This window comes from Anguilla anguilla, chromosome 7 (assembly GCF_013347855.1).
Source record: "Anguilla anguilla isolate fAngAng1 chromosome 7, fAngAng1.pri, whole genome shotgun sequence".
Taxonomy (NCBI): Eukaryota; Metazoa; Chordata; class Actinopteri; order Anguilliformes; family Anguillidae; genus Anguilla; species Anguilla anguilla.
This window is the reverse complement of record NC_049207.1, coordinates 34186640-34211568: the sequence shown is the minus strand read 5'-3', so window position 1 is coordinate 34211568 and position 24929 is coordinate 34186640. Positions and strand designations below refer to the sequence as shown.

Here is a 24929-nt window from a genome sequence, read left to right as displayed (position 1 = left end):
AGAAAATAATTAGAAGCTTCACAACTAATATGAAGTGTTATAGCATAGCTGTTGAAAAGGCTCACTGCTGCTTCCACATTAACATATATCAAGGATTTTGGTTTTGTGTTTTTGAAAACTATGCATTTGTTTGTTTTAAGTCTCCTCATATGCGAAGATAGCACATTTCCTCAAGTTGGTAGCATGCTTTACTGTTCAAGAAAGCTGCTAATAGAAACAGGGAAATGAACTGACATTAGCCTTAGACTGATTTATTACTCTGAAAATACAACATGCAGACCTTGGGGCTTCACCTTTATATGGGAGACTTATGGCAATATTTTTTTTGCCATTCCTGACCTACATTTGCTTGGCTATGTTGTGTCAGATTTTCTTATTTTTGCTGGCAAGCTATGGCAGTTTCTATTTACAGACACACTTGCTTCTTGAGTCTCCTCTGAATGGTATTTAAGCCTTCACACAAATTACAAATCTGAGCAATCCTCGTCCATTTAGGGGTGTTCGTTTTTAAGCTTTATAACTCCAGATTTGAGCATCACATAAACTTGGAAAACGGCTTAACTGAAGCAAGACATCTATCCATCCATTATCTATACCTGCTTATCCAGGGCAGGGTCGCGGGGGGTGCCGGAGTGATTGGGCGAGAGGCAGGATTACACCCTGGACAGGCCGCCAATCTATCGCAAAGCACACACACCATTCACACACTCATGCCTTAGGGCAATTGGTCTCCAATTAGCATGCCAGCCGTCTTTGGACTTTGAAATGTGGAGGAAACCGGAGTACCCAGAGGGACACGGGGAGAACATGCTACTCTAACTCTAACTCACACAGAAAGGCCCAAGCCAAGATTCAAATCCACAACCTTCTTGCGCTGTGCTACCCAATGCACCACCATGCTGCCCTGAAGCAAGACACTTGTACCATTTACAATACTATTAGATGAGATTATATTCTAAATTTAGGTAGAAACATAGTGCCACAAATGCAATTATCTTGGCAAAAATGCAAAAAAGTTGTTCCCCTTCAGTTTGAAATGAAATGTTGAGACCACAAATATAAAACAGGTAAAACTATACAGTACATATTCTGGATCATAAACTCCTTGATCACAAGTACGCAAAATCTGAGGGTAATATGCAGAACTACTAAAGATCTATAAAGCAAAAAGTAAGGAGTGTATCCTGGTGCCCCTTAGTGTCGCTAAATCTATCCAAAATGTCTAAATTGACTCGTGAAACTCACTTCTGCATCATCATTTTCAAGTGGGAATTATTATATTTTCATCTAAGATATCTAGGGATTCAAAAACTTATCTATTATAAAGCATTTAAATTTGCCTCTTAACCCCATAGAGCACATGCTAAATCTGACCAATTCCTTGCCCATTTAGGGAGTACCCTATTTAAAGCTTTATAACTCCAGATCAAAATCAAATCAAAAATCAATTTGCTTTTTTGGTTTGCAATGAAATACTGAGAGATTGCAAATATACAGCAGGTTAAACTACATATGTCCTGGATCAAAAACTCCTTTACCACAAGCGCGTCAAATCGAAGGGTAGATACGCAGAACTACTAAAGATCTATGATTCAAAAAGTAAGCAGTGTACCCAGTGTCTCCAAATCTATCCAAAATGTCTAAATTATGCATTGCTGTAAATCACAACATAAATGTATTTCACTATAAATCAACTGTTTGACTGAAGAAACTCACTGTTGCATCATTTTCAAGTGGGAATTACAGGTTTTCCATCAGTACAGTGGTCTAAAATAGCTAGGGGTCCAGAAACTTATCCAAAATCTCTTAAAAAATGAATAAAATGCTTTTTGTCCATTATAAACCATATAAATGAGCCCCCTATGAATGTTTAAGATGAAACATTGATATCAGATTAAAAAATAATGCAGAAAATATTGTCACACAATGTGGTACAGTACCTAAATGTGTAATAATTAACTCTTGTATGTATTTCTATACTCTGTACTCTCGTATGCTTTCTTGTATGGGGATGAGATGACAATTTTCAACCATCCACCACATTTGGGCAATGTTCCAACTCTCACGTCATCACTGTTGCATGCATCACAAAGACTATTAAACTACCAAACACTAACATTAGTGTGAAATATCCTCATTATAAAATACCACTAACCTATTTAAAGACACTCAATTAAAAAAAATAACGTATATAACCGAAATATTTTGAGCAGAAATACTTACACAGCAATGATGAAATCTTGTCTGTGTTCAGTAGATAGAGACAGAGACAGTAAATCAATTATACAGTTCTATCTGCTTCTGTCTTACTCCAGAAAACAATGTCAGGTAGTTCTATCAGCAAAGTTATGGCTTAGTTATGCCCAAAGTCCTCAATAATACAGTGTTTTCCAAGAAATTATGAAAAATCACTGACAACGTTTCATCAGGTGCAGCATCTTTTACTGCTACCACAGAGTGAATGCATAAGTGAATGCGATGATGAGAAAACCTTTGGTTACGCTGACCTATAAAACGCTATTCCAAAAGAAAAATTGGACATGTCATACATTGTTAGAAAGCTTATACTCTCACCTACTGAATAAATGAATTGTCAATCAAGCCAGACTGTACTAAAAAAGGGCAACAATGTCGTAAACAACACGTGTTGTTATGCATAGCTATTTTGGAAGGTACCCAGGCATCACAAATGCACGTATGAATGCCCAGATAGACAATATTGTCCATTATGTCATGGGTTGGGGGTGTAGTTGCAGATGAGGCTGCAGGGAGGAGGTGCTTGTTAAATGAACAACCAGAGCAACAATGGTGGCACTTTGAAATTCCGTATTCAGCATAGTTGTTGTGTATCGTTTACTAATGAAACTAAAACAAAATGTTTCTGTTTTTAACTCATATTTTGGTTGCAGTAGCATTGAATGTCCGAGTTCAGCAATCTTGGGGGTTGTGCGACCTCGTGGTCATGTGCACCCCCCCCCCCCCCCAGCGGTTGTGGCCTTAAACAACCGCATAGAGCGTTTATGCCACGGGCCGGCCCTGCTTACAAGCACAAATACAGATGAGCAGTGACAATAGATGTGTATCTGTATAAAGTAGTAGTAGTAGTAGTAATAATAATAATAATAATAATAATAATAATAATAATAATAATAAAACATTTTTTGAGTGCTTTTCTTACATGGCACACAGATGGCTTTACATAGTAAGAAAGAACAATCTCCAGTCAAAAAAGACTGCTTATTGCAGTCCCACTATTCTTAATCATGATGGTAATCTCACAAACAGCCTGCTTTCTTGTATATTAGTTTGTGGAAAACAACGTATACAGACTTATTATTGGCTTATTGAGCTTATTAATGATATTATAAAAATGGTGGCATGTTACAGCTCCAGCAGCATACCAATAGGGATATTTCACTTCCTGAGTTTAAAAAAAATGTGAGTGTACTTAACATTGCAATGTTACCACATTGTATCATGTTAATACTTCAAGCTGAGATATAAAGTGCAACCATAACAAGCACTGTGGTCTGTTTCTGAAGAGCCAACAAGTAATAATTCATGAATTAACATACACCGATCAGTCACAACGTTAAAACCACCTGCCTAATATTGTGTAGGTCCCCCTCGTGCCGCCAAAACAGCTCTGACCCGTCAAAGCATGGACTCCACCTATGAAGGTGTCCTCTGGTATATTTGGATTTCTGTATATGTTTGAATCTACTGTATATTTGTATCAGATATTTTGTATCTACTGTAAATTTGTATCTGATTGTGTTACTTTGTTGTCTTTGATGCTGCAACAGTGCAAATTCCCCCCGGGGATCAATAAAGTTTCCTCAATTGTAAAGCGCTTTGGATAAAAGCGCTATATAAATGCAGTCCATTTACCATTTACCATAAAGTACACTACTACTACTACTACTACTACTTATTACATTATTGGTTTTTATTACATAGAAAATTGACATGGATTACATTGTTGGGAGTTATTACACTATTGGTAGTTTATTACATTATTAGTTTCTACAGGGCTATAAAAAGCTAAGATATTGTTAGAGGGTGAATTATTTCCACATGATTTTAAAAACTCTTGACGGGTCAGAGCTGTTTTGGCGGCACGAGGGGGGACTTACACAATATTAGGTAGGTGGTTTTAATGTTGTGGCTGATCAGTGTATAACAGAGAAATACCCATGTTTGGGTTCAAGCTAGATCCCAGAAATACACCCAAAAACTTTAAAAATGGCTTTGATTAAGAAAGTGTTGAGACAACGTCACTCAAAGCTCATAAGATTTTTGCTATATCCCCTTGTCTGTTTTAATATTCTCCTCAATAACAGGCTCTGGCTTTATCTATAAATGCAAAGCTTCTTTTGGCCAGGATTGGGAGGCAGTTACATTTGAAATCTGGAGATGAGTTGGTGAGGGTGGGAGCAGTGCAGGGAGAAACGTGAACATGTGGAAGCAATTAGAGCGGCAGGCTCATAGAGATTTGCATGTGGCCGATATGCTGGCTGTCTCCGTGGTGACAAGCAGCTGGCTGAGGCGCCTGGTGCATTCCTGCGAGGAACACACCACTGCAGCGCAGACGCACTCATGTGTTTGCATCAACCAACTTAAAAAAAAACAAAAGCTTTTCGTTCCAACCTGAATCCATCCCCCTTCCACTGTGGGAGGAATTTGAAAATAGGCTGTGTTGCTGAGCATGTTGTGTGCATCAGACCATGCCAGCAGGGTCAGGAGGTTAATACAGTTGCTTGACTTGAGCGACCCCTGAAAGGCATAAATAGCAGACTGCTGAGGCCAAGATTTCCAGTCTATCCTGCAGACAGCCTCGACTCAGCTGATCTCCTGTCCTCTCCTCTCTTCTCCACTCTCCACGTCTCCGCCAGCTCTGCAGACCCTAGTGAGTAGCTGTATGATCCTGTGTTTTCGCTCCTCACTGTTAACTGTTCCTTTTCTGCAGCTGTGCCACATTGTCATCCTTTAACTCTGATGTGCATGAATTATAAATATATGTAGACTGTGCATCTGTCATGCAACTAAATTAGAGTAGCAAACATGCAATATGTAATTCCACAAAGCATCACAGATAGCATGCAAGCAATTAACAAAACATAACGACAGTATAACTCTTAAATCAGCAAGTTGCAGATATTTAATACAGTTCAGTTGTATTTACTTAATGAATGCATTTCATGGGTTTTGAAACAATATGCAAGAACCTGCCATATCCCTTGTGATTATTAAAAAAAGGCTTCTAAGAAAATATATTGTGCTCTCAAATGATCTGCACAATTACCTTATATATTTGCAAGATGATTGTTAGAATTTAGTTGTTTCTTGCAGTCCACTGCTCAATACATGCACTTCACAGAAATCAACAAGAAAGTTGACTTCTTAGTTTAGCAACCAAGCATGAACAAATAAGGTGAAATCCAATTCTTGCTCAGCAGGAGAGGCTAGTCTGGCTTTTCTGTTGACTGTTCATTTGAAGTAATTTCTGTTTCTCCCATTTCTCTCTTCTTCTGCTATAACTGGACATTGGTGACAAACTCATTGCCTTAATGGTAATTAATATTAGGCTATGTTTCATCAAGCTGCTTACTGTATTCTTCATTATATGGTATGAAACTGAATTTTTTCCAGGATATCAGGCAAGTAATGGATATTTTGGGACATTATTCCCTTTAGTATATCTGAAGAGCCAGCAATATGTCAGTTAGGGAACTAGACTGGACCAGATGACATTAGTCATGAATACCAGACAGACCACTATAGCTAGCAGTTCCATGAAACATTTAGCAATTTCACATATTCAGGACTAACATTTTGGGATTTACACTGCAACAATAAAAAGGGTCAATCTTACAAGTATTTTAGTCTTAGATTTAGACTTATTAAATATTATTTGTATTACTTTTTTTTGCAAAATCAGAAAAAAAAATATTGCCAGGGAGGTGAGACAGTTTGACTCATTTTAAGATTTGCCAAAGGGGTGAGACAATTTCAACCGTCAAGCAAATGGTTACTTAAAACAAGACATTATTTTCTACAGTTGAGGCCAAAAGTTTACATACAGGTATGCTAAAGATAATAAAACTCAGTTTTTCACAACTCCGCAAATTTCATTTTACCATACATTTCTTTTGGCAAGTCAATTAGGGCATCCACTTAGGGCATTACATTAGAGGTAATTTTAAAACAGTTGATTAGAGACAGATTTATTTCAGCTATTAGAATTCCATTGGGTCAAAAGTTTACATACACCAAGTTGATTGTCTCTTTAAACAGTCTGGAAGATTCCAGAAATTGATGTAATGACTTTTTAGAAGCTTCTGGTTGTCTAATTAGGAGTTAATTGGCACCTGTGGCTGTATATAAGGGCCTACCTTTAGAGCCACAGCCTTTTTGCCCTTGATACCATGGGAAAATCCAAGAAACTCAGCCAAGACCTCAGAAAACAATTTGTGGACCTCCACAAGTCCGGTTCCTCCTTAGGAGCAATTTCCGAACAACTGAAGATACCACAAGCATCTGTACAAACAATTGTATGCAAATATAAAAATCTTGGGACCACACAGACACTGCATTGTTCAGGAAGGAGGCACAAATTAACTCCCAGGGCTGAACAAACTTCCGAAAGGTTCAACAGAACCCCAAGACAACAAGGAACTGGTGAAGGAGTTGGAGGCATCAGATACCAAAGTATCTACATCCACTATTAAGATAATCCTATATCACCATGACCTGAAAGGCTGTCACAAGGAACTACTCCAAGAAGACAGAATGAAGTTTGCAGGTGATCACCAGGATGAAGACCTAGCCTTTTGGAGGAGTGTTCTCTGGTCAGATAAAACAAAAATTGACCATAATGAACGGAGGAAAAAGGGTGAGGCTTCATCTGAAGAACACCATCCAAACTGTGAAGCATGGAGGTGGCAGCATCATGTTGTGTGGGTGTCTTGCTGGAAAAGGGACTGGTGCACTTCCGAAAATAAATGGCATCATGAGGAAGGAGGATTATCTAGAAATACTGAAGTAACACCTAAAGACAGCTAGAAAATTAAAACTTTGTCGCAACTGGGTCTTCCAAGCAGGACAGTGATGCTCAGCATACATCCAAGGTTGTAGCAAAATGGCTTTAAAGTGCATCTTGCAGGTAAATTTTTTTTCCGAAATGTATACTTAACCTTGAAAATGACCATTTGAAAAGTTAATGCAGGATTTAATCATTTTTACAAGACATAAGGGCACAGATTCAGAGGAAATAGTGGCCGTTTAGAGCAAAGCTCCTAAAAACACATTTTTTTCCCAACATCGCGTCATATTACGTAACAAAAGGGAGTCTGCCTGCCTTAGCTAGCCTTAGCTCAATGTGCAGTAGTAGGTGGTATTGAGTCTGAGCGGTCGTGATATAGTGAGTTGGTCTTTTTTTCAGTAGTTTTATATTGAATTTCACTGTGTATCATCATGGTAAATTATTGTGTTTGTGCAGGTTGCACAAACTCCAGCCTGTCAGGATACTGAGTACACAATTTTCCTAACAGGAAAAGGAACGGTGCTAGCATTTGTGAGGCCTGGGTACCTCCAAAAATAGCAATCTCTGGTAATACCACACATGTTGATTACGGCGTTGTCGCCCTTTTTAGTATGGTCTGGCTTGATTGACAATCAATTTATTCAGTAGGTTAGAGTATAAGCTTTCTAACAATGTATTTTTTGCTTTTGGAATGGCGTTTTATAGGTCAGGGTAACCAAAATTTTCTCATCATCGCATTCACTTACGCATACTGTGTGGCAGCAAAAAGACGCTGCACCTAACGAAACGTAGTCAACGATTTTTTGTAATTTCTTGGAAAATACCATTATTATTGAGGACTTCTGGGCATAGCTAAGCCATTTGTTTGCTGATAGACCTAGGTGACATCGTTTTCTGGAGGTAGAAGCGGATATTGATTTACTGTCTCTGTTTCTATGTACCGAAAACATAAGATTTCATCATTGCTACGTAAGTATTACTGCTCAAATTATTTCGGTTATATACGTTATTTTTGAAATTGAGTGTCTTTAAATAGGTTAGTGGAATTATATAATGTGCTGTCCTTTTGTTACGTCACTTCCGGTTTGGCAGTTTATTTTATTTTTTTTAATGTGAAAGTAAAATTCTCTCACAAAACGACTCCAGAAATCACTGTAGTGTACAGGGTTTGTACGGTCATGAAAAACCTGGAAAAGTCATTGAAATTTAAAATGCAATTTCCTGGAAAAGTTATGGAAAATAATATTTTTTGAAAGGTTTTGGAAAAGTAATGGAAATATAGCTAAAGTTGCATCAAATATAATTACTAATTAATCCAATCATAAAAATAGTATGTATAGTAATGAAACGTAAATTGACACGTAACCTTCGCGGTATTTTGGTGGTGTGAGAAGTTAATTTGGTCCGGCTCAGTCTGTTTACAGGCACGCCTCTGCTGATGTAGCAGTTAGTAAACGTAGGCCCTACTGTGCCGACAATATGCCAAGGGAGTGCAGCTTCAATAATATATCAGGGCTCGAAATTAACTTGGTAGCACTGGTGCTCTCAACTTCAAAAACTTAGGAGCACCCACCGAAATGTAAGGAGCACCAACAATATATGAAATAGATTTTTTATTGATAAGAAACGACAATATAACAGTACGGTTTACAAGTAACAGTTAAACTGTCACGCCTAAAATGTGTCGACTCTTCAAGGAATTGCGGGTTATGCATTCAAACGACAAAGTGCTTCTCGTCACATTAATAGGCCTACCGCTAATTAAATCAACCGCCAGTAAACTGCGTCGGAGAAATTAGCTATTTCAACCGGGTCGCTACACAAAACGTCTGCTTCAACTTTTCAGCTTTCGATAACGCTAATAAATTGACCATAAACCTTTGTCTTCAGGTAACATTAGTTAACGCGTTAGCTCTCTGTGTTGTGTGACAGTGGAGTGCAGCGAAAGGGAGTGATTGAAGGCTAATATTAACCAATTTAAAATCAGCATTAAAGGTAAGAATGTCAAGCTCATGATTGGTTAGAAGGGTCACCGTCAGCTCACAAGGCACATACTGAGTGTACTAACTAGCGAATGTACAGAGAAAGAGACATTCGACTGGAAAAAAAAAATATATATAAAAAAAGGTCACACCAGAACAATTATTTGCACTCGCACAAATGCTCCCAATTATATTTCAAGGCCGCACAGATTAAATTTCGGGAGCATATGCGACCAAAATGGTCGCAATTTTGAGCCCTGTTTGAGACATTGACAAAAATGTTAAACTATTCGAATTAAAATATGAGAGAATGTATCTAAGTGTGTCTATCTGGTGTTTATTTGTTTCAGAGAGGCACCATATGTTTCAGATGCAGACCTAATTTTACTTAGTGTTACAATAAATAATTTTAAATCGTCCCGCTGAGATAAAGTCATTTTTTTGGGTCATGGACATTCAGTTAAAGATTGTGGAGAAGTCATGGAAAAGTCATTGAAAATCATTGGTGAAAAAGTGTATGAACCCTGAGTGTACATATAAGTATATTTTCATGAAAATCTAGTTCCTACATCATTTTCCTACACATTGATTCATTGGGGTCTCCAACCTGCAATTGGCCCTTTAAGATAACAAAGTGAAAGCATTGGAGTGGCCATCTCAAAGCCCTGACCTGAATCCCATAGAAAATTTGTGGACTGAACTGAAGAAGCGTTTCCGAACAAGGAGGCCCACAACCTGACTGAGCTACACTAGTTCCGTCTGGAGGAATGGGTAAAAATTCCAGCAAAGTATTGTGAGAAGCTTGTGGAAGGTTACCCCAAGCTTTTTATTCAAGTTAAGCAATTAAAAGACAATACCACCAAATACTAACAAAGTGTATGTAAACTTTTGATCCACTGAAAATCTGATATAGTACACAAAAGCTGAAATACATATGTCTCTTAGCTGAAATGACCTCTTATGGAAATAAAGTAGATACCTTAATTGACTTAACACGGGAAATGTATGGTAACATGAATTGCGTGGAGTCGTGAAAAATTGAGTTTGAATGTCTTTAGCCTAGGTGTATTTACATGTTTGGCCTCAACTGTACTTGAGAGAAAGTTAACAATACTAAAACACTTAAAGGTCCAGGCAACTGGATTCAAATTGAGGTTATATTCCCCAAACAATTGATTGTCTTCTTAATATTTCTTTCAAGTTCTAAACCCAATATCATTAAATTGTAATAAACACTATTAAATTATTGTGACCTGTTCAGCAGACAAGGACAGGGTAGGCGTGTATCCTGCACTCATTATCATTCATATCTGTAAGACATGTCATGTGTAAACTCAGAGCTTGCCTGTCTGATTTCTAATGGTAGGGTGTTCCACAGCCTTGGAGCATAAAAATAAAAAGCGCTTCTCCACTCCTTTTGTGATTTATTTTGGGTATACTGAGTAAGCAGGCCTCAGCAGATATGAGAGCTCGGCTAGGAACATATTCAGACAGGCAATCTCTGATGTATGCAGGTGCTAAACCATTAAGAACATTGAAAACCCGTAAGAAAACCCGAAAATCAATTCTAAAGTGAACAAGGGAGCCAGTGTAATGCGGCCAGAATAGGTGTAATGTGCTCTCAAATTTTGGGAAGCAGCATTTTGTACCAGTCGAAGTCGGCCAGTTGTCTTTTTTGGCAGCACAGTGTAGAGTGCATTACAATAATCTAAGCGCCTGAAAACAAGCCCATGAATATATATTTTTTTGCATCATGTAACATAAGGAATGGTTTCACACTTGCAGTGTTCCTGAATTGAAAAAAGGCAGTCTTAACAACATTATCTATATTAGACTCTATAGCAGACTCAAACTACAGACATTACATCCGAATAAATTAAGTCTACGATTCCACATGGCTAAGTCTGGAAGCTATTTAATTGTCACTAGCTAGCAGTAGGCCTACTTACCGATCAACCATTTGTTCCAGGCGAAAGTGCCTGTGGGCTCCAGAAATAAAACCCATTTCTTGTAGGTCTCTTCATTTTTGTGAAGAGAAAAAAGCTTATATTGCTTTCTCCGTATCCAGTGAAGGGGCAATGCTTGGGCATTTTGAACTTGGCTTGCCTTACCTGCATTATTTACATATTACATATAGAAAGGATTTCAGTGGACTTAAGGTTTTTGTTACGTAACTAATACCCAATTAACCCCGCCCACTGAAAACCTGGCGTTTAGCCAAAGGGGAATTTCAGCACAGGATTTTATGTTTTTTTTAATCTCTTTAAAATAATCATTTTAACTATTTCTGGGATGTGTTAAAAAAAGTATAATTTTTTTTTTTTTTAATCAGCAAAGAATTCACAGATTTCAATTTCCTGGACCTTTAAGACAAGCTTTTTTGCAGTGTACTCTGAATGCAGTTTTTGCAAAAATAATTTACATATTATATTTAGATTCTAAAGATATCCTTGTGAAAATACATGAGGTTTACATGTACTGTACATTTAATCTTCAGTCTTCATTGGAATATGGGAGCAGTTAAATGAAACCAGGCAACCTGTGCCAAAAAGATTTGAATTCTTTCCTTGTTATTCACACAGCCCCATTGCTCAAAACAACACATTTGGATGATCTGCCCAACATACACTCTCTCCCCCAGTAACAGTGTGGAAAAGATGACAGATGTCCATACAAGAGGTCTCCTGGGTTGGCTAGCCACCTTGTTCATGCTCTGTGGGACCCTGGCAATGCCTGTGGAGGTAGACCCGGAGTGTTCTGGAGGCACCAGTGCCAAGTATAGCCTGGTTTTCACAGGCATGTGGAGCCAGACAGCCTTCCCCAAGCAGTATCCCATGTACAGACCCCCAGCACAGTGGTCCCATCTAATTGGTGAGTCCAACTGACTTTGTACTGCCTTTACTGACCCAAATACAGTACTCTTTGCATAACCTGGGGAAAATAAAATATGCATATAGTCAGGGGTTAAATTGGGAAGGAAAACAATGTTTTAAAAAGAATGTATACTATTGATGCAAGCTTATATAATATATTTCAAGTTCATTGAATGTCATTAATGCTGAGAATTTTTTTTTACCCCCGAAAATAATCTGTCATCATCCTCTTTTTTCCTCCCTTTCTTCCTCCTTTATCCATCTTTCTTAAACTGTTGAATTGAAACAAAATAAAACCAGCGGCAACTGGTGAGTTGAAAATTGGTGGGGCGCAAAACTTTCCTTTAAACTAATCATTGATCTCAAACTGTTTTAATTAATTTTCAGTGATTAACAAGCATGCAAACATCTGACTAATCGATTGAAAAGGGACACACAGCTTCTTCGCATTGTGTTAGGGAGATTAAATGATAAATGCAATTTAGAAAAATCCGTTTTAATCACTAAGCAGTGGTGGAATCTTCCCCTGATTTTCCTTGAGTATCAATACAAATAATCCACAAAGTAGGCTACTCAATACTATCATATATAGCCAGCTCTCCCCAAATGGACAGTTTTATCGAGTAGCCTAGGCCTTATAGCCTACATGTATTTTCATTTGCAGTACGAAATTGTGCACATTTCTAATCAATATTATTTGCAGATACATTCCGCACTTCTTTCTCCGCACTCGTATTCATGGCAAATATCTGCAATGCGTAGATTGTAAACAAAATTGAATTGCAGGTTTTGTTTTTGCTGGTTATTCTGTAAGCTAACACGGTAGATAACAGACTGGTGTATCTTGTTCGTTAAGTGTAGACTACTTGGTGATTAAAACAGATTTTTAACAGATAAATTGAATTTATGATTTAATCCCCTAACACAGTATGAAGACGTTGTGTGTTAGACTACTTGCCATTTGATTAGTCTGATCATTGGCACGCTTGATAAAGGAAAATTACTAATGAAAACAGGTTGAGATCAATGATTTGTTTAAAGGAAAGTTTTGCGCCCCACCAATTTTCAGCTCACCAGCCGCCCCTGAATAAAACATTATGTGGGAAATAACTATTCAATCCTATCTTAGCTGCTGACCAGCAACCTGATGATTTTGCTCAAGCAATCAAAGTTGCCGTTAATAATAGCCGGCATTTGTGGGGGCTGTTTATTCATCTCTCTTTAAAATGTTGCATAGATGAAATTACATGTTAATGAAATTACCTACCGCGTCCGGTTCCAAACAATCAGGACAATCAACAATATTTTTCTTTCTGTGCCTGTCTATATAAACAACTGTTCCTCCTGAGTTTATTTTCTTCAGATTTTTGATTGGTTGAGCGAGTAACTGGCTAGAGGGAACACATGGACTGGAGCATATGAAAAATGGACTGGATTGTCAAAGCTATTTGTAAAACTGCCGTTTAAAATAATTTATTTATTTACCAAAGGTGGGTGGATGCCATCCACCCGCGTCCACCCCCAATTTAACCCCTGCATATAGTAACTAAGGAGAATAGTAATGCATAATAGCTGTGAAAAGCGCTGCTCACTGGACACTGAAATGAACAAGCGAACCTTTTCAAAGATTATACCATGTCATTCTACTGTCAATATCTGTGACCAAATATGGAATAAATGTGCAAACTTATCATTGGTTTCACACATATCACTGAGTGGTCATGTATTGTCTTGGACGATCTTTTTGTGAAATATATGCTCATTTGTGATGCCTGGGTACCTTCCAAAATAGCTGTGTGTAATACCACACGTTATTTATGGTGTTGTCGCCCTTTATAGTATGATCTGGCTTGATCGACAATTAATCGATCCATTAGGTGACAGAATAAGCTTTTTAACAATATATAATATGTTTTATTTTACTTTTTTATAGCTCAGCGTAACCAAAGGTTTTCTCATTATAGCTGCATTACGCATTCAGTCTATGGTAGCTGCAAAAGACACTGCACCTAGCAAAATTTATCTATGACTTTTGTAAATTCTAGGAAAATATAATTCCTGAGAAATTCTGAGCATGGCTAAGGCATATGTTTCCTGATAGACCTAGCTGATATACTGTTTTCTGGACTAAGTTAGAACTGGGGAACTACATTATTGATTTACTTTCTCTGTCTTTATTGACTGAACATAGATAAGATTGCATCATCCAAATGTAAGTGTTACTGCTGAAAATATTTTGGTTATATCCGTTATTTTTTGAAATTGAGTGTTTTTAAATAGGTTAGTGGTATTTTATAATGAGGATATTTCACACTGTAACATAAGCGTTAGTTAGTTTGCTAAATAGTGTTTGTTTTTAATGCACCGGATGTGAACTGAACTGGAATATTGCAAAAATGAGGTTGACGGTTGAATATTGTTTTAATGTTGTCCCATCCCCATACAAGAAAACATCACATACTGTAGAGTACAGAAAAACATACAAGAGTTAATGATTAGACATTTAGGTACTGTACAACTTTGTGTGATAATGTTTTATGCATTTTTAAAAATCTGATATCAATGTTTCATCTTAATCCTTCATAAGGGAACATGTACATGCTTTATAAAAACCATTTTATTAATTTTTGGAGAGAATTTGTTTCAGATCCCCTAGATATTTTAGGTCACTTTACTGATAGCACACTTGTAATTCCCACTTGAAAATAGTGCAAAAGTGAGTTTCTTGAGTCAAAACAGTAGATTTGTTGTGAAATACATGATCATGTTGTGATTTACAGTAATGCATCATTTAGACATTTTGGATAGATTTGGAGACACTGGGTACACTGCTTACTTCTTGCTTAATAGATCTTTAGTAGTTCTGCATATCCACCCTTAGATTTTACGCACTTTTAATCAAGGAATTTTTGATCCAGGACATGTATAGTTTAATCTGCTCTATATGTGCAATCTCTTAGTATTTCATTGCAAACTAAAAATGAGCTAATTCATGTTTGATTTTTTGCCAAGACAATTGCATTTGTGGCATTTTATTTCTTTCTAAATTATGAATCTAAACTAATCTAAATTAGTATTGTAAATGGTACTCACATCTGGACTTATAAAGCTTTAAATAAGGTACTCACTAAATGGGCAAAGATTGGCCCGATTTGGCATGTGTGCAAAGGGGTTAAGCAAGATACTGAATTTGCATGTGTAATACATAAAATATAGATGCTGGACAGTAGCCGTTTTTCCCACGGCATGCAGGAACTGGCACCGTCAACTATGTGTGGCAAATTGTGGTCACTCACTCACTCACATACTCACTCAGTCGCTCACTCACTCACTCGCTCGCTCACGGACAACCTTTGAGGGAAGTTTGGTGGGATGCATGCGCAGGTGGTGCTTCGTTTAGTAGGACGCGTGCGCAGGTGGTACGGCACAACATTTTTAAGCACAGCTTTATCGCCTAACGTTACTTTAGCTAACCCTAACATGTTCGCGTTTCGCTTTTTTTAGCTAACCTAGTTAGCGCGTACGGATTGCCTATCTTTTGGCTGAACGAAATGAACTGAATCACTTCCTGAAGCGATTTGTTTGCGAATGTGAACTGGTTGTTCACTGGAAACGATTCATTTGCGAACATGAACTGGTCGTTCACTGACTGAATATCGTTCGCAGACTATCAGTTGAGTGATTCGTTCACTGAACGTACTAGGGATGTGACGGTACACTGAACTGAAGTGCGCCCGAATTGTTCCCGAACGACACAACACTAGCCCAAATCGTTCGCGAACAACACAACACCAGTTTGTTCCAAAGTAAATTGTTTAGCATAAAATCGAAACAAAAACATTTTATTTAAAATAGGGAAAGAAAGTGTTTGGTTCTTTGGCTATTAAATATTTTGTGGGAAAATGCCCTTTGACAACATCCAACAGCAAAGCACCCCCCCAGCCCCCGGTCGACCGACACCAACCCTAGTGACACCACTGATTTGGTGAACGAATCTTTTGAACGAATCTTTTTAGTGAACTGATTCTACTGATTCAGTACACTGAAAAGAACTGCTTTGCTCATCACTAGGACTAGTACTTAAAATAAGACTAGGGCCTTATCCTGAGGAGAAAGTGCTGCATTTTTGGTACAATAATTAAAGCAACCGCAGAACATGTAAACCTCTCTGAGATCTGCCTAAATCAATAGCTATTTTTTTCTGAAGGCCTTAATCTCTAAATGCATGCTGACACACTCTTGAGAGTGGATGTATCCTGAGTGAGGAAGACAGTAATGAAAGTGGAGTGATAATTATTGCCAACTTCTGTGATGACAACAGAAGCTTTTCAAAGATTGTGTGACTCTCCTTCCAGGTGTGACACACAGCTCAGACTACTACATCTGGCAGAGAAATGAGTTTGCCAGTAATGGTGTGCGCGAGTTTTCGGAGAAAGGCGAAGCCTGGACGCTAATGAAGGAGGTTCAGGCGGCTGGGGAGCGAATCCAGAGTGTCTATGGGGTATTCTCTGCCCCTGCTGTTATTGGAGGGACAGGCCAAACTTCCTCTGAGTTTGAAGTTTTCACCAGGCACTCCCTTGTAAGTTTCCTGTCCCATAATTTGGGCCATGTGTTTTTGAGACCTCAATTTCAGCAACACAGCATGTCACCCACTCGTGTATCGCAGCCATAAAACAACTAGTGTGGTAGAAAATGCACATGATGTTTTCAAAATGTAACAAAATGTTTAAATACATAAAAATGCTGAGTAGGACAAAATTGTCTTTACAAATTGTCTTTACATTCTTTTTTGTGCAATTTTTCGCACATCTTTTAGTGTTTTGTAATGTCCATTGTGGTCAACAGATTATTGCATTTTCTTTTCAAGTAATAGGTAGTACAGTGTTCACAGGTACAGTCATTCATAAATATTTGAAGGTTATGCCCATTTTATGGTTAAATATTATCTGCTTAATGGACAAGATGTAAATACATTCAGAACAAATCTCATTGTTAATCACCAAAATAAGAATATGATGGAACTTAAACAGTTAGGCAATACAAATGTGGCTGTTTCAGGGATGCATGATGAACAATCAACATAATGCATCTTCAGAAACAAGCTAGAGAAAAAAAATCATGGCCGTAGTTATATCCTATAAAAACATGTCGAGTGACAGTCTTGTTTTACCTTAATGTTTATTTTCCTTGATGTTCCTACGTTTGGTCCAGGAACAAATATAACCTTTAAAGAAGACTGAGCCTGTAAATCAAAACAAATTCAAACCAAAGTAGCATATGTTCCTGCCCTCAATGCGTGACCATGGCTTTTGCAGGCCGACCAAATTATTCTCCTTTATGTTACGCACCGAAAATTAAGGACTATTTCAATTTACATCTGTCCCTTTGCACAGAGTCTCATTTGTATAGCACATCTTGTGTATTCTTACACTAACTCTATTGTCTGCTTGTAGTGTTTTATGCACATTTGTACAGCACAATTGGGATTTCCATACAAATAATCCCTGTTGTCTCCTTGCAGCGCTTTTTGGTGTTATATCTGTCCCTTACACATTAAATCTGGCTATTCTGTTTCACTGTTTCAGCTTTCCTTCATCATACGGATTGTGCCCAGCCCCGACTGGTTTGTGGGTGTGGACAGCCTCAACCTTTGTGAGGCAGGCCACTGGAAAGAGAATGTTTCACTAGACCTCTTTCCTTATGATGCTGGTACAGACAGTGGCTTCACCTTTTCCTCCCCTAACTTTGAGACCATCCCTCAAGAGAAGGTCACAGAGGTAAAATCTCACCTTTGAATGAAGAGCTAAATGAGATATTTCTCTATATGAGAATGTTTTGAGCAAATGAGGATCGTACTAGACAAACCAAGTAATAATTCAAAGTAATACTGTTCACTGATAAACTTAAGACTATTACTAATACTATTATTAGTAGCTATTAGTAGCGCAGGGAATACACACGTATGCAATGATTCATGCCAGATCACAGATGATATAGTGATGGTTCATCTTCTCCTCCAGATAACCTCATCATTCCCCAGCCACCCAGCGAACTCCTTCTACTACCCCCGGTTGAAGCACCTGCCTCCCATAGCCCGGGTGACTCTCACAAAGGTCAAGAGTAACCACATCTTCAGCCTGCCCCTTGAGCCTACCCAGTCCAACCAGATTCCCACTGGTAATGAGATCGGGGATTCCCTAATAAGTAAGAATTGGAAAATGTCTTTATAATCAGTGGAAACATGACACAAGAAATGGAAGGGCATTTGGGCTATTTCAAGACAGTTAGCATTACCCTTAAGATATGAGGGACCTGACTTAAAATATACAGAGCCCACAGCAGCTGATCTGTGGATTAATTTTTTGTTCCCAAGTCTATTTTTAAATGCCGGGAACTCCTTTAAATGATTATCGATTAAATGGATCCTATTTTGTCACATGTATTAGACAGTTGTTAAGAATACTGTGACCTAGTGTGCTGGATCCACATGTAATGGAGGGAACTCATTTTGATTCAGAACTCTGAGAAAGTTCTATAAGGTTGTTACACTCTGATATTTTAATTCTCTGAATCTTCAGAGAGCATCTGGAGTACATTACTACAAGAAAAGTGATCGTATAAGCAGTCTTTTTTTATGAGAAGTGTGCTTGTGCTTTTGTTCATGTAAGTAATTTGTGTGAGCTGTATGTGTTTTCAAATAATGTGTTTGAGCTGTGTTTATGGAAAGAGTGTTTTTGTTTATACAATGTGTTTGTGCGGGTTGTATGTGTCTATAAGCAATGTGTTTGCGCAAGTGGTGTGTTGTTTGTCCTCATCCACAACACACTCTTCAATTGCCAGATCTTGATACTGAGAGCTGTTCCGAGTTGCTACGGCAACCAGAAAACCAACCCCAAACAAGAAAATAAAGGCCAACATTTACTGAAGTCCTGTATTTATAATTTCTTAGCATTCAGGAATGATTTGTAATGGAAGCAAAGGCTGATGCAATCTACAGCTATGCTTTCATTTCTTTGTTTCATCTCAGCACTGCTCTGGCTCTTGAACAAATGTGTATCTGAGGTAGACATTATTCAGGTTTTAAAGTCTGTCTCTGGTTGAAGTTGAATATTGGGAGTTAGGTGCAAGCAATTCCTGCAGCAAAATCCACTAACTACGGGTATAAAACAAAGCATGTTGTCCACTGGCAGTCTGGCTAGTTTAAGTTCCTTCTCCCATGACACCAGATGCATTAGCTGGGTTTTAACTTTAAGAGGAAGACCAATCTCTGCTTTCTGTAACGTACTGTACTTAACTGCACTTCAGAGTAGACCTACCTGGAGAACTGTCCCAAAGGCTACATTTTTCCAGTCAAAAACACATCCTATGTGTTAGTGTTACTTGTAGACATTTCCATGAATTCAATCAATAGTTGTCCTTTATATTGACTGGTAAATTATGTATGTGCTCCTTAATTTTTGAAGAAAAAAAATTATGTTAATTTCAGAAATGCTGAACTGTGTTTGCAGAGAAAAAGTAACATTTGGATTTAATTTAATTTGTGGGTACAAATGTTTATTTAATCTAGGAGAACAGAATAAATCTATGGTTAGGTGAATCACATTCTTTGATGGCTGCTCAGAAAATTTTGGTTTGTTAGTTTTAGGAAGAAATTAGCACCCAATCTGACATGAACCAGTTAGTGAATTAATAATAATTAATTATTGACCACTGCATGCAGTGGAAGGCTCTGTCCACATTTCTGTTGACCACACAGTAACAGTTTCTTTAACATTTCTAAACTTCTTCCATTTAATGCTTCCACAGGGTTGTATTGGGAATTTTCTGAGAATTTAGTCATTGTCAGTCATTGTCATGATTCTTTTACAGATGTTCTCTAAAAATTAAAGGCAGGCAAATCAGCTTTTAGTGATGTACAGAGGATAAGAAACGTGAGACTTAAGAAAGTAAAATCGCTACTTTACAAAATACAGTATGTTTAAGTATAGTATTAAATATGCAAGTCTAGGAAAGCAAGTTTTATATTGGAGATATGTCTCGTTGAAGGAATAATGCAGCAATTGGACTCCAGCCTATAGCCACTTTGTGACACATATACATAAAAACATGACTTGTGGTGACAGGTGTTTCTGCTCCTTGCAAATAGTTGATAGTCCCACGGGCTGGTGTCACAATGTGCCCCTCTGATGTGCTTTCAGATACCCCACTGGATTGTGAGGTGTCAGCATGGTCCCCCTGGGGCCTGTGCTGGGGGAAGTGTGGGGAGCCTGGGGTGAGGCGCAGGACCCGCTACATCCACCTCCACCCCGCCAACAATGGGGCAGACTGCCCCCCACTGGAGGAGGATAAGACCTGCGACCCCGATAACTGTGTGTGAGAGGCAAGCCCATACCAGAAGGTCCATGGGTGCAGATATTTCACTTTTTGCTGCTTTGCAGCCTTCATAACACTAGGTGGCATGAGTATGCCAACTCTGCATAGTGCCTCTTTCAGTTGTTGAGATCCCAGGCAGTATTCAGTCAAATTCCTATGCAGAATATTTAAGGGAGGCTATCTCCTAAGCCCACCCAACTGGGTAGAATCAGAATGGGATTTTATAAATCTCATAGCTGGTGTAGTCTTATCCTGGGGGCCTGAAGTGTAGGCAGCCTTCTGTTATGGTCACAAGCTTTTTTTTCTCCTTCTTCTTGCCTAATGAGGCGGCCAGAATAATGTCTGCAGGATGAAGTCAGTCACAGTTATTGCTTAGTGAACAAATCCTCAACCTAGTCTTCAGCTCAACCACAGAAAACTTGTTATTTTTAAGGTTCCATGTCGAGAATTGCACATTTTCACTAGAATTCTACAACAAACTACATGGGAAAAATATTTTTGTAACTGTCTACATATTTTTAACAGAATCATTTGCACTGTTGGAAATCTTGCTATGGTAATAGAAATTGCACTCTTAGTAGTTAAATGGCATCAGAATCTATGTACTCCACAATGAGAATTGCACCTCTTCCACTTCGAAACCAAATATTCCATCACAGTGACGTAAGCCAACTAAGTAAAATGCAAAAACAAGAACTGCTTGGCCAAGAATGACAAAATTGCAAATCCCCCTAGTTAGGAAACAGTGTCGAGAGCCATAAGCCTTGATAGACAGTACCCTCTAGTGGTTAAATTATTAACACACATGCTGTTGGCCATCTACTGTATAGATCAAAGGATTGAGAACAGCACTGCACCTGAAAAAAATGTTTTATCATGAAATACCTTGTTTAATATTAGATCAGATATCCCATATATGATATGACTATGTTTATGTGAATATTTAAACAATAAACCAGGGCAGGCAGTATTGTGAATGTAGGCTATCGCAGCTGAGGGGTGTTGTTCGGCCTGGAGTGAGTTATTGCTTTTACTAATCTGTTACTAAATATGAAATAGATATTATAGACATAATCCAATTAAAAAACAGTTTTTAAAAATTGAATTACAAGAACAGGCAAATTTACAAGAAAGTAGATACCAGCTCCCCGCAAAGGTCTGTCTGCATGCTGCAGATGGATACTCTTGGGAAAATAGGGGCAGGCGGTTTCAGTGCAACATGAGTAACCCCCCTTTCTTCTGCCAAACTAGCTAGCAAGCTAACATTAGTGAGCCAACAAGAGTTTATGCCTTATTGATGTTTATTTGTATGTTCCCATCAATTGTGCAACCACTGATAAACTGTCCCATCAGTGGAATCACGTTTCATAGATATGCTCGTTTTGTTAGGTGGAAGATGCGCGTTGCTTGGCGTGGGGAGAATTCTGCTCCACCTTCTACAGTCTCTGAGTTTCAGTTGCCAATAGCTCTAGAGAGAGTTCTCACACTTGTGACCACTCATGGACATAATCTCTCAACTCAAGACCCACATCAGAAAGTTTCAAATGTTTCCATTTTGTGACTGCTGATAATCATTACATGAAGCTAACGGTTTTTTATTTTGACTTGAATGACTGCTTAGCCGTGGCTGATAATTGAAATGAAACTGTGTAAAGAAGCATTAGACATCATAACCATGGTAGAATAGTTATTATGGTTACTGTTCAATCAGATTGCAAAATTTGCCCGTTTTATAATGTGTATTTGCCTCTCGCCCAATGCATGCTGGGATAGGCTCCAGCACCCCCCGCGACCCTGCCCAGGATAAGCGGGTATAGATAATGGATGGATGGATAATGTGTAGTATTTGTATATGGAGATCCACAAAGCATCATTCTTCAATCAATACTAATTCATAGAAAACAAATCCTGCAAAACTTCAGGGCAGCAATCAATTCCACGTTCTGGAAATTGAAATGTTGTGGTACCATCACACCAATAAAAAAACAACATTTTTGATAATTCTCATCAATATGTAACACTTTGTAGAAAAAGGAAATAAATATACCATGTATTTAACTTGATTGTCACCTTCCTTTCCTTTACTAGCAAAGCATAAAATATTATAAAATATGCTAAAGAAACAGTAGAAAAAACACACTGGTCTCCATACAACCAAACAGTACAGGTGATAAATGTAATTTGATTGCCCTATTTGCATGTATCATGCCAATGTCCTGCAGAATCATTCCATTTTCCTGTTAGATTATTCAGAGATTAATTGTACAGAATTGAGCCTCAGCTGATGTGATACTTTCAAAATCACTGGCAAATTAAGGTACATTCAGCAAAGGGAAATTTGGCACTGACAAAAAGAAATATTATTTCCAGTTATTAATACATGAGGATAGCTTACCATAAAGCACATGGTTGTCAATTTTTATTGGTGAAAAAAAAATTGTCCTAAATCCATGGACAGCAACGTGACTACACATCCTAAAAATGTGACTATTAAAGCGATGTTTTAAAAAAATGTAGGGCTCCCCACCCACCACCAATGTTACAATGTGTCACAGGCTCACAGAGAGGATTAGGACCCACATGCAAAGATCAAACAGGGAGGCAGAGGTAAGTAAAATTCTTACTGAAAGTCCTTACTGAAGTCTTCAACAGCAAAAACAAAAAACAGCAACAGGATGTAGGTACCAGAAAAAAAAATAGACATGGGGAAGTAGGAGGTGTAGGTGAACATATAGGAAAACACAAAGGCTGCATTTACGCTGCCTGGTAAAAGTTACCCAACCCCGATGTTTTGCTCTCAAGTGGCATGTATATCGGATATGTACTATGAACATGTAAACAGGAAAAAGCACAAGGAATCAGAAATTTTTTTGGGCGTTTTGGGTCACATTCATATGTGGAAATAAATCAGACAGGAATCTGTCCATGCATCCAAGGGTACACATCGGAATCTACCAGTCATTGCGATTCACGCGTGATTCAGAATGAAATATTCTCTTACACGCCATTCAAATTCAAAAAAGTAACGTATATTACATACACAACCACTCTCCACTGGTATTGGTAAATGTTAAAAGAAGTTAAACAGAGGATGAAGGCTCAGTCCAGTGGCGAATACCATGGTTACATCCTTTTAAGTACGTGCTGTGAATGGTCGGTACAGGCCAAAATAAAGGGGATGTTCGTTGCAGACCTAAAAAAGACATCTTGGATTATTATTTATCTCTTATTTTGTGTCCATTGTAGATGGCCATATATGGCCATGGCGGTGTGGTTGTCGGTAACCAAACCCTTGTGTATGCATGCAGATTCTTTCAAGTGTAAACCATGTGAGCACATGAAGCGGACATGATTCACTTTAAACAGGCAGTCAAAAATAGGATATAGGCAAAAAAATCGGAACTGGGCATCAAGACCTGCAGTATAAACGTAGCCAAAGACCAAGCGCTGAACTGAAGAAAACCCGGAACTGAATACACACTGAGACACATGCAGACAATCACTGAAAACGAGCGGACGTGAGATCTCTATGTCAGAAGATTCAAATTCAAATAAGCTTTATTGGCATGATATATATATATATCTCGGGGTGCAGCTTCAGGCCAGCTGCTCTAATCCATTCCAGCACCCGCCGCAGGGCCCCCAGGGCGACCTCGAAGGAGCTGCCATGCACCAGGATGTCATCTAGGTATACCAGGCACTGCTGACAGGGAATGCCAGCCAGCACTTTGTCCGTCATCCTCGCGAAGGTGGCAGGGGCATTACAAAGTCCAAAGCTGAGGACCTTTAACTACCACAGCCCCCGCCTGGTGCAGAAGGCTGTCTTGGGTCTGGCCTCTGGGGAGAGGGGCACCTTGTAATACCCGCTGCGGGGGTCCCAGGAGGAGAACCAGGAGGACCCCGAGACCAGGTCCAGGGACTCGTTGATGCAAGGCAGGGGGTATGAATCTTTCTTGGTTACCTCATTCACCGGCCTGTAGTCTGTGCAGAGCTGCCAGCCACTGATATTCTTGGGGACCATGACGACTGCTGCTGCCCAGGGGCTGTCGGAGGGCTCGATGATGTCTGCCTGCAGCATGTTCCACACAGCTCTGGCACATGCCAGCTGATGAGCCAGAGGGAGGCGGCAAGGGCGACACTTGATAGGACGTGCGTCCCCCGTATCAATCTCGTGCTGCACTAGATGAGTCCTCCCCACCTCCTCCTCACTCATGGCAAACTGCCTTGGAACTCCAGCAGCAGCTGCCACAGCTGCTCCTGCTGCTGGGAGTCTAGGCTGTCACAGTTCTTCCTCCATACCTCCTTTACTGCAGACAGCGCCCCCTCCTCCCCCAACTGGGGCAGCAGGGCCGAGGCTTTCACCCATGCTGGTGAAACGACATGTTCTGGAGGTGGTGGGGGGGGGGGGTCATACCGGTTGGGTGTCACAGGGGGAAGGGACAAGGAGGGGGGGTTGCTGAAGGCAGTCTCGGCTGTACTTACTGTCAGTGTGAACAGTCTGACAGGAGGCGTGGCAGAGGTGACAACGGGGGCCATAGTGACAGCAGGTCCCCCTTGGAAGCTCACCGTGCTGCCCCCTCCAGGTCCAGCCGGCAGCCCGTAGCCCTCAAAAAGTCCAAACCCAGAATACACAGGCCCTGCAGCGCAGCTATCCAC

General features: G+C 39.1%; 1 protein-coding gene across 3 annotated transcripts; it reads left to right on the top strand.

The window, feature by feature from the left end:
- Positions 1-4610: 4610 nt before the first annotated feature.
- spon2b (spondin 2b, extracellular matrix protein) lies at positions 4611-22331 on the top strand. 3 transcript variants are annotated; one of them, XM_035425017.1, is made up of 6 exons: positions 4611-4909; positions 11610-11898; positions 16256-16479; positions 17486-17677; positions 17921-18104; positions 20099-22331. In XM_035425017.1, exons 2-6 carry the CDS (start codon positions 11637-11639, stop codon positions 20275-20277), a joined length of 1041 nt encoding a protein of 346 aa, XP_035280908.1. In that variant the 5' UTR covers positions 4611-4909; positions 11610-11636; the 3' UTR covers positions 20278-22331. The 3 variants fall into 3 exon arrangements, with proteins under 3 accessions (XP_035280908.1, XP_035280910.1, XP_035280909.1); XM_035425019.1 differs by having other exon boundaries at positions 4612-4909; positions 11675-11898; XM_035425018.1 differs by having other exon boundaries at positions 4613-4909; positions 11669-11898.
- Positions 22332-24929: the final 2598 nt, after the last annotated feature.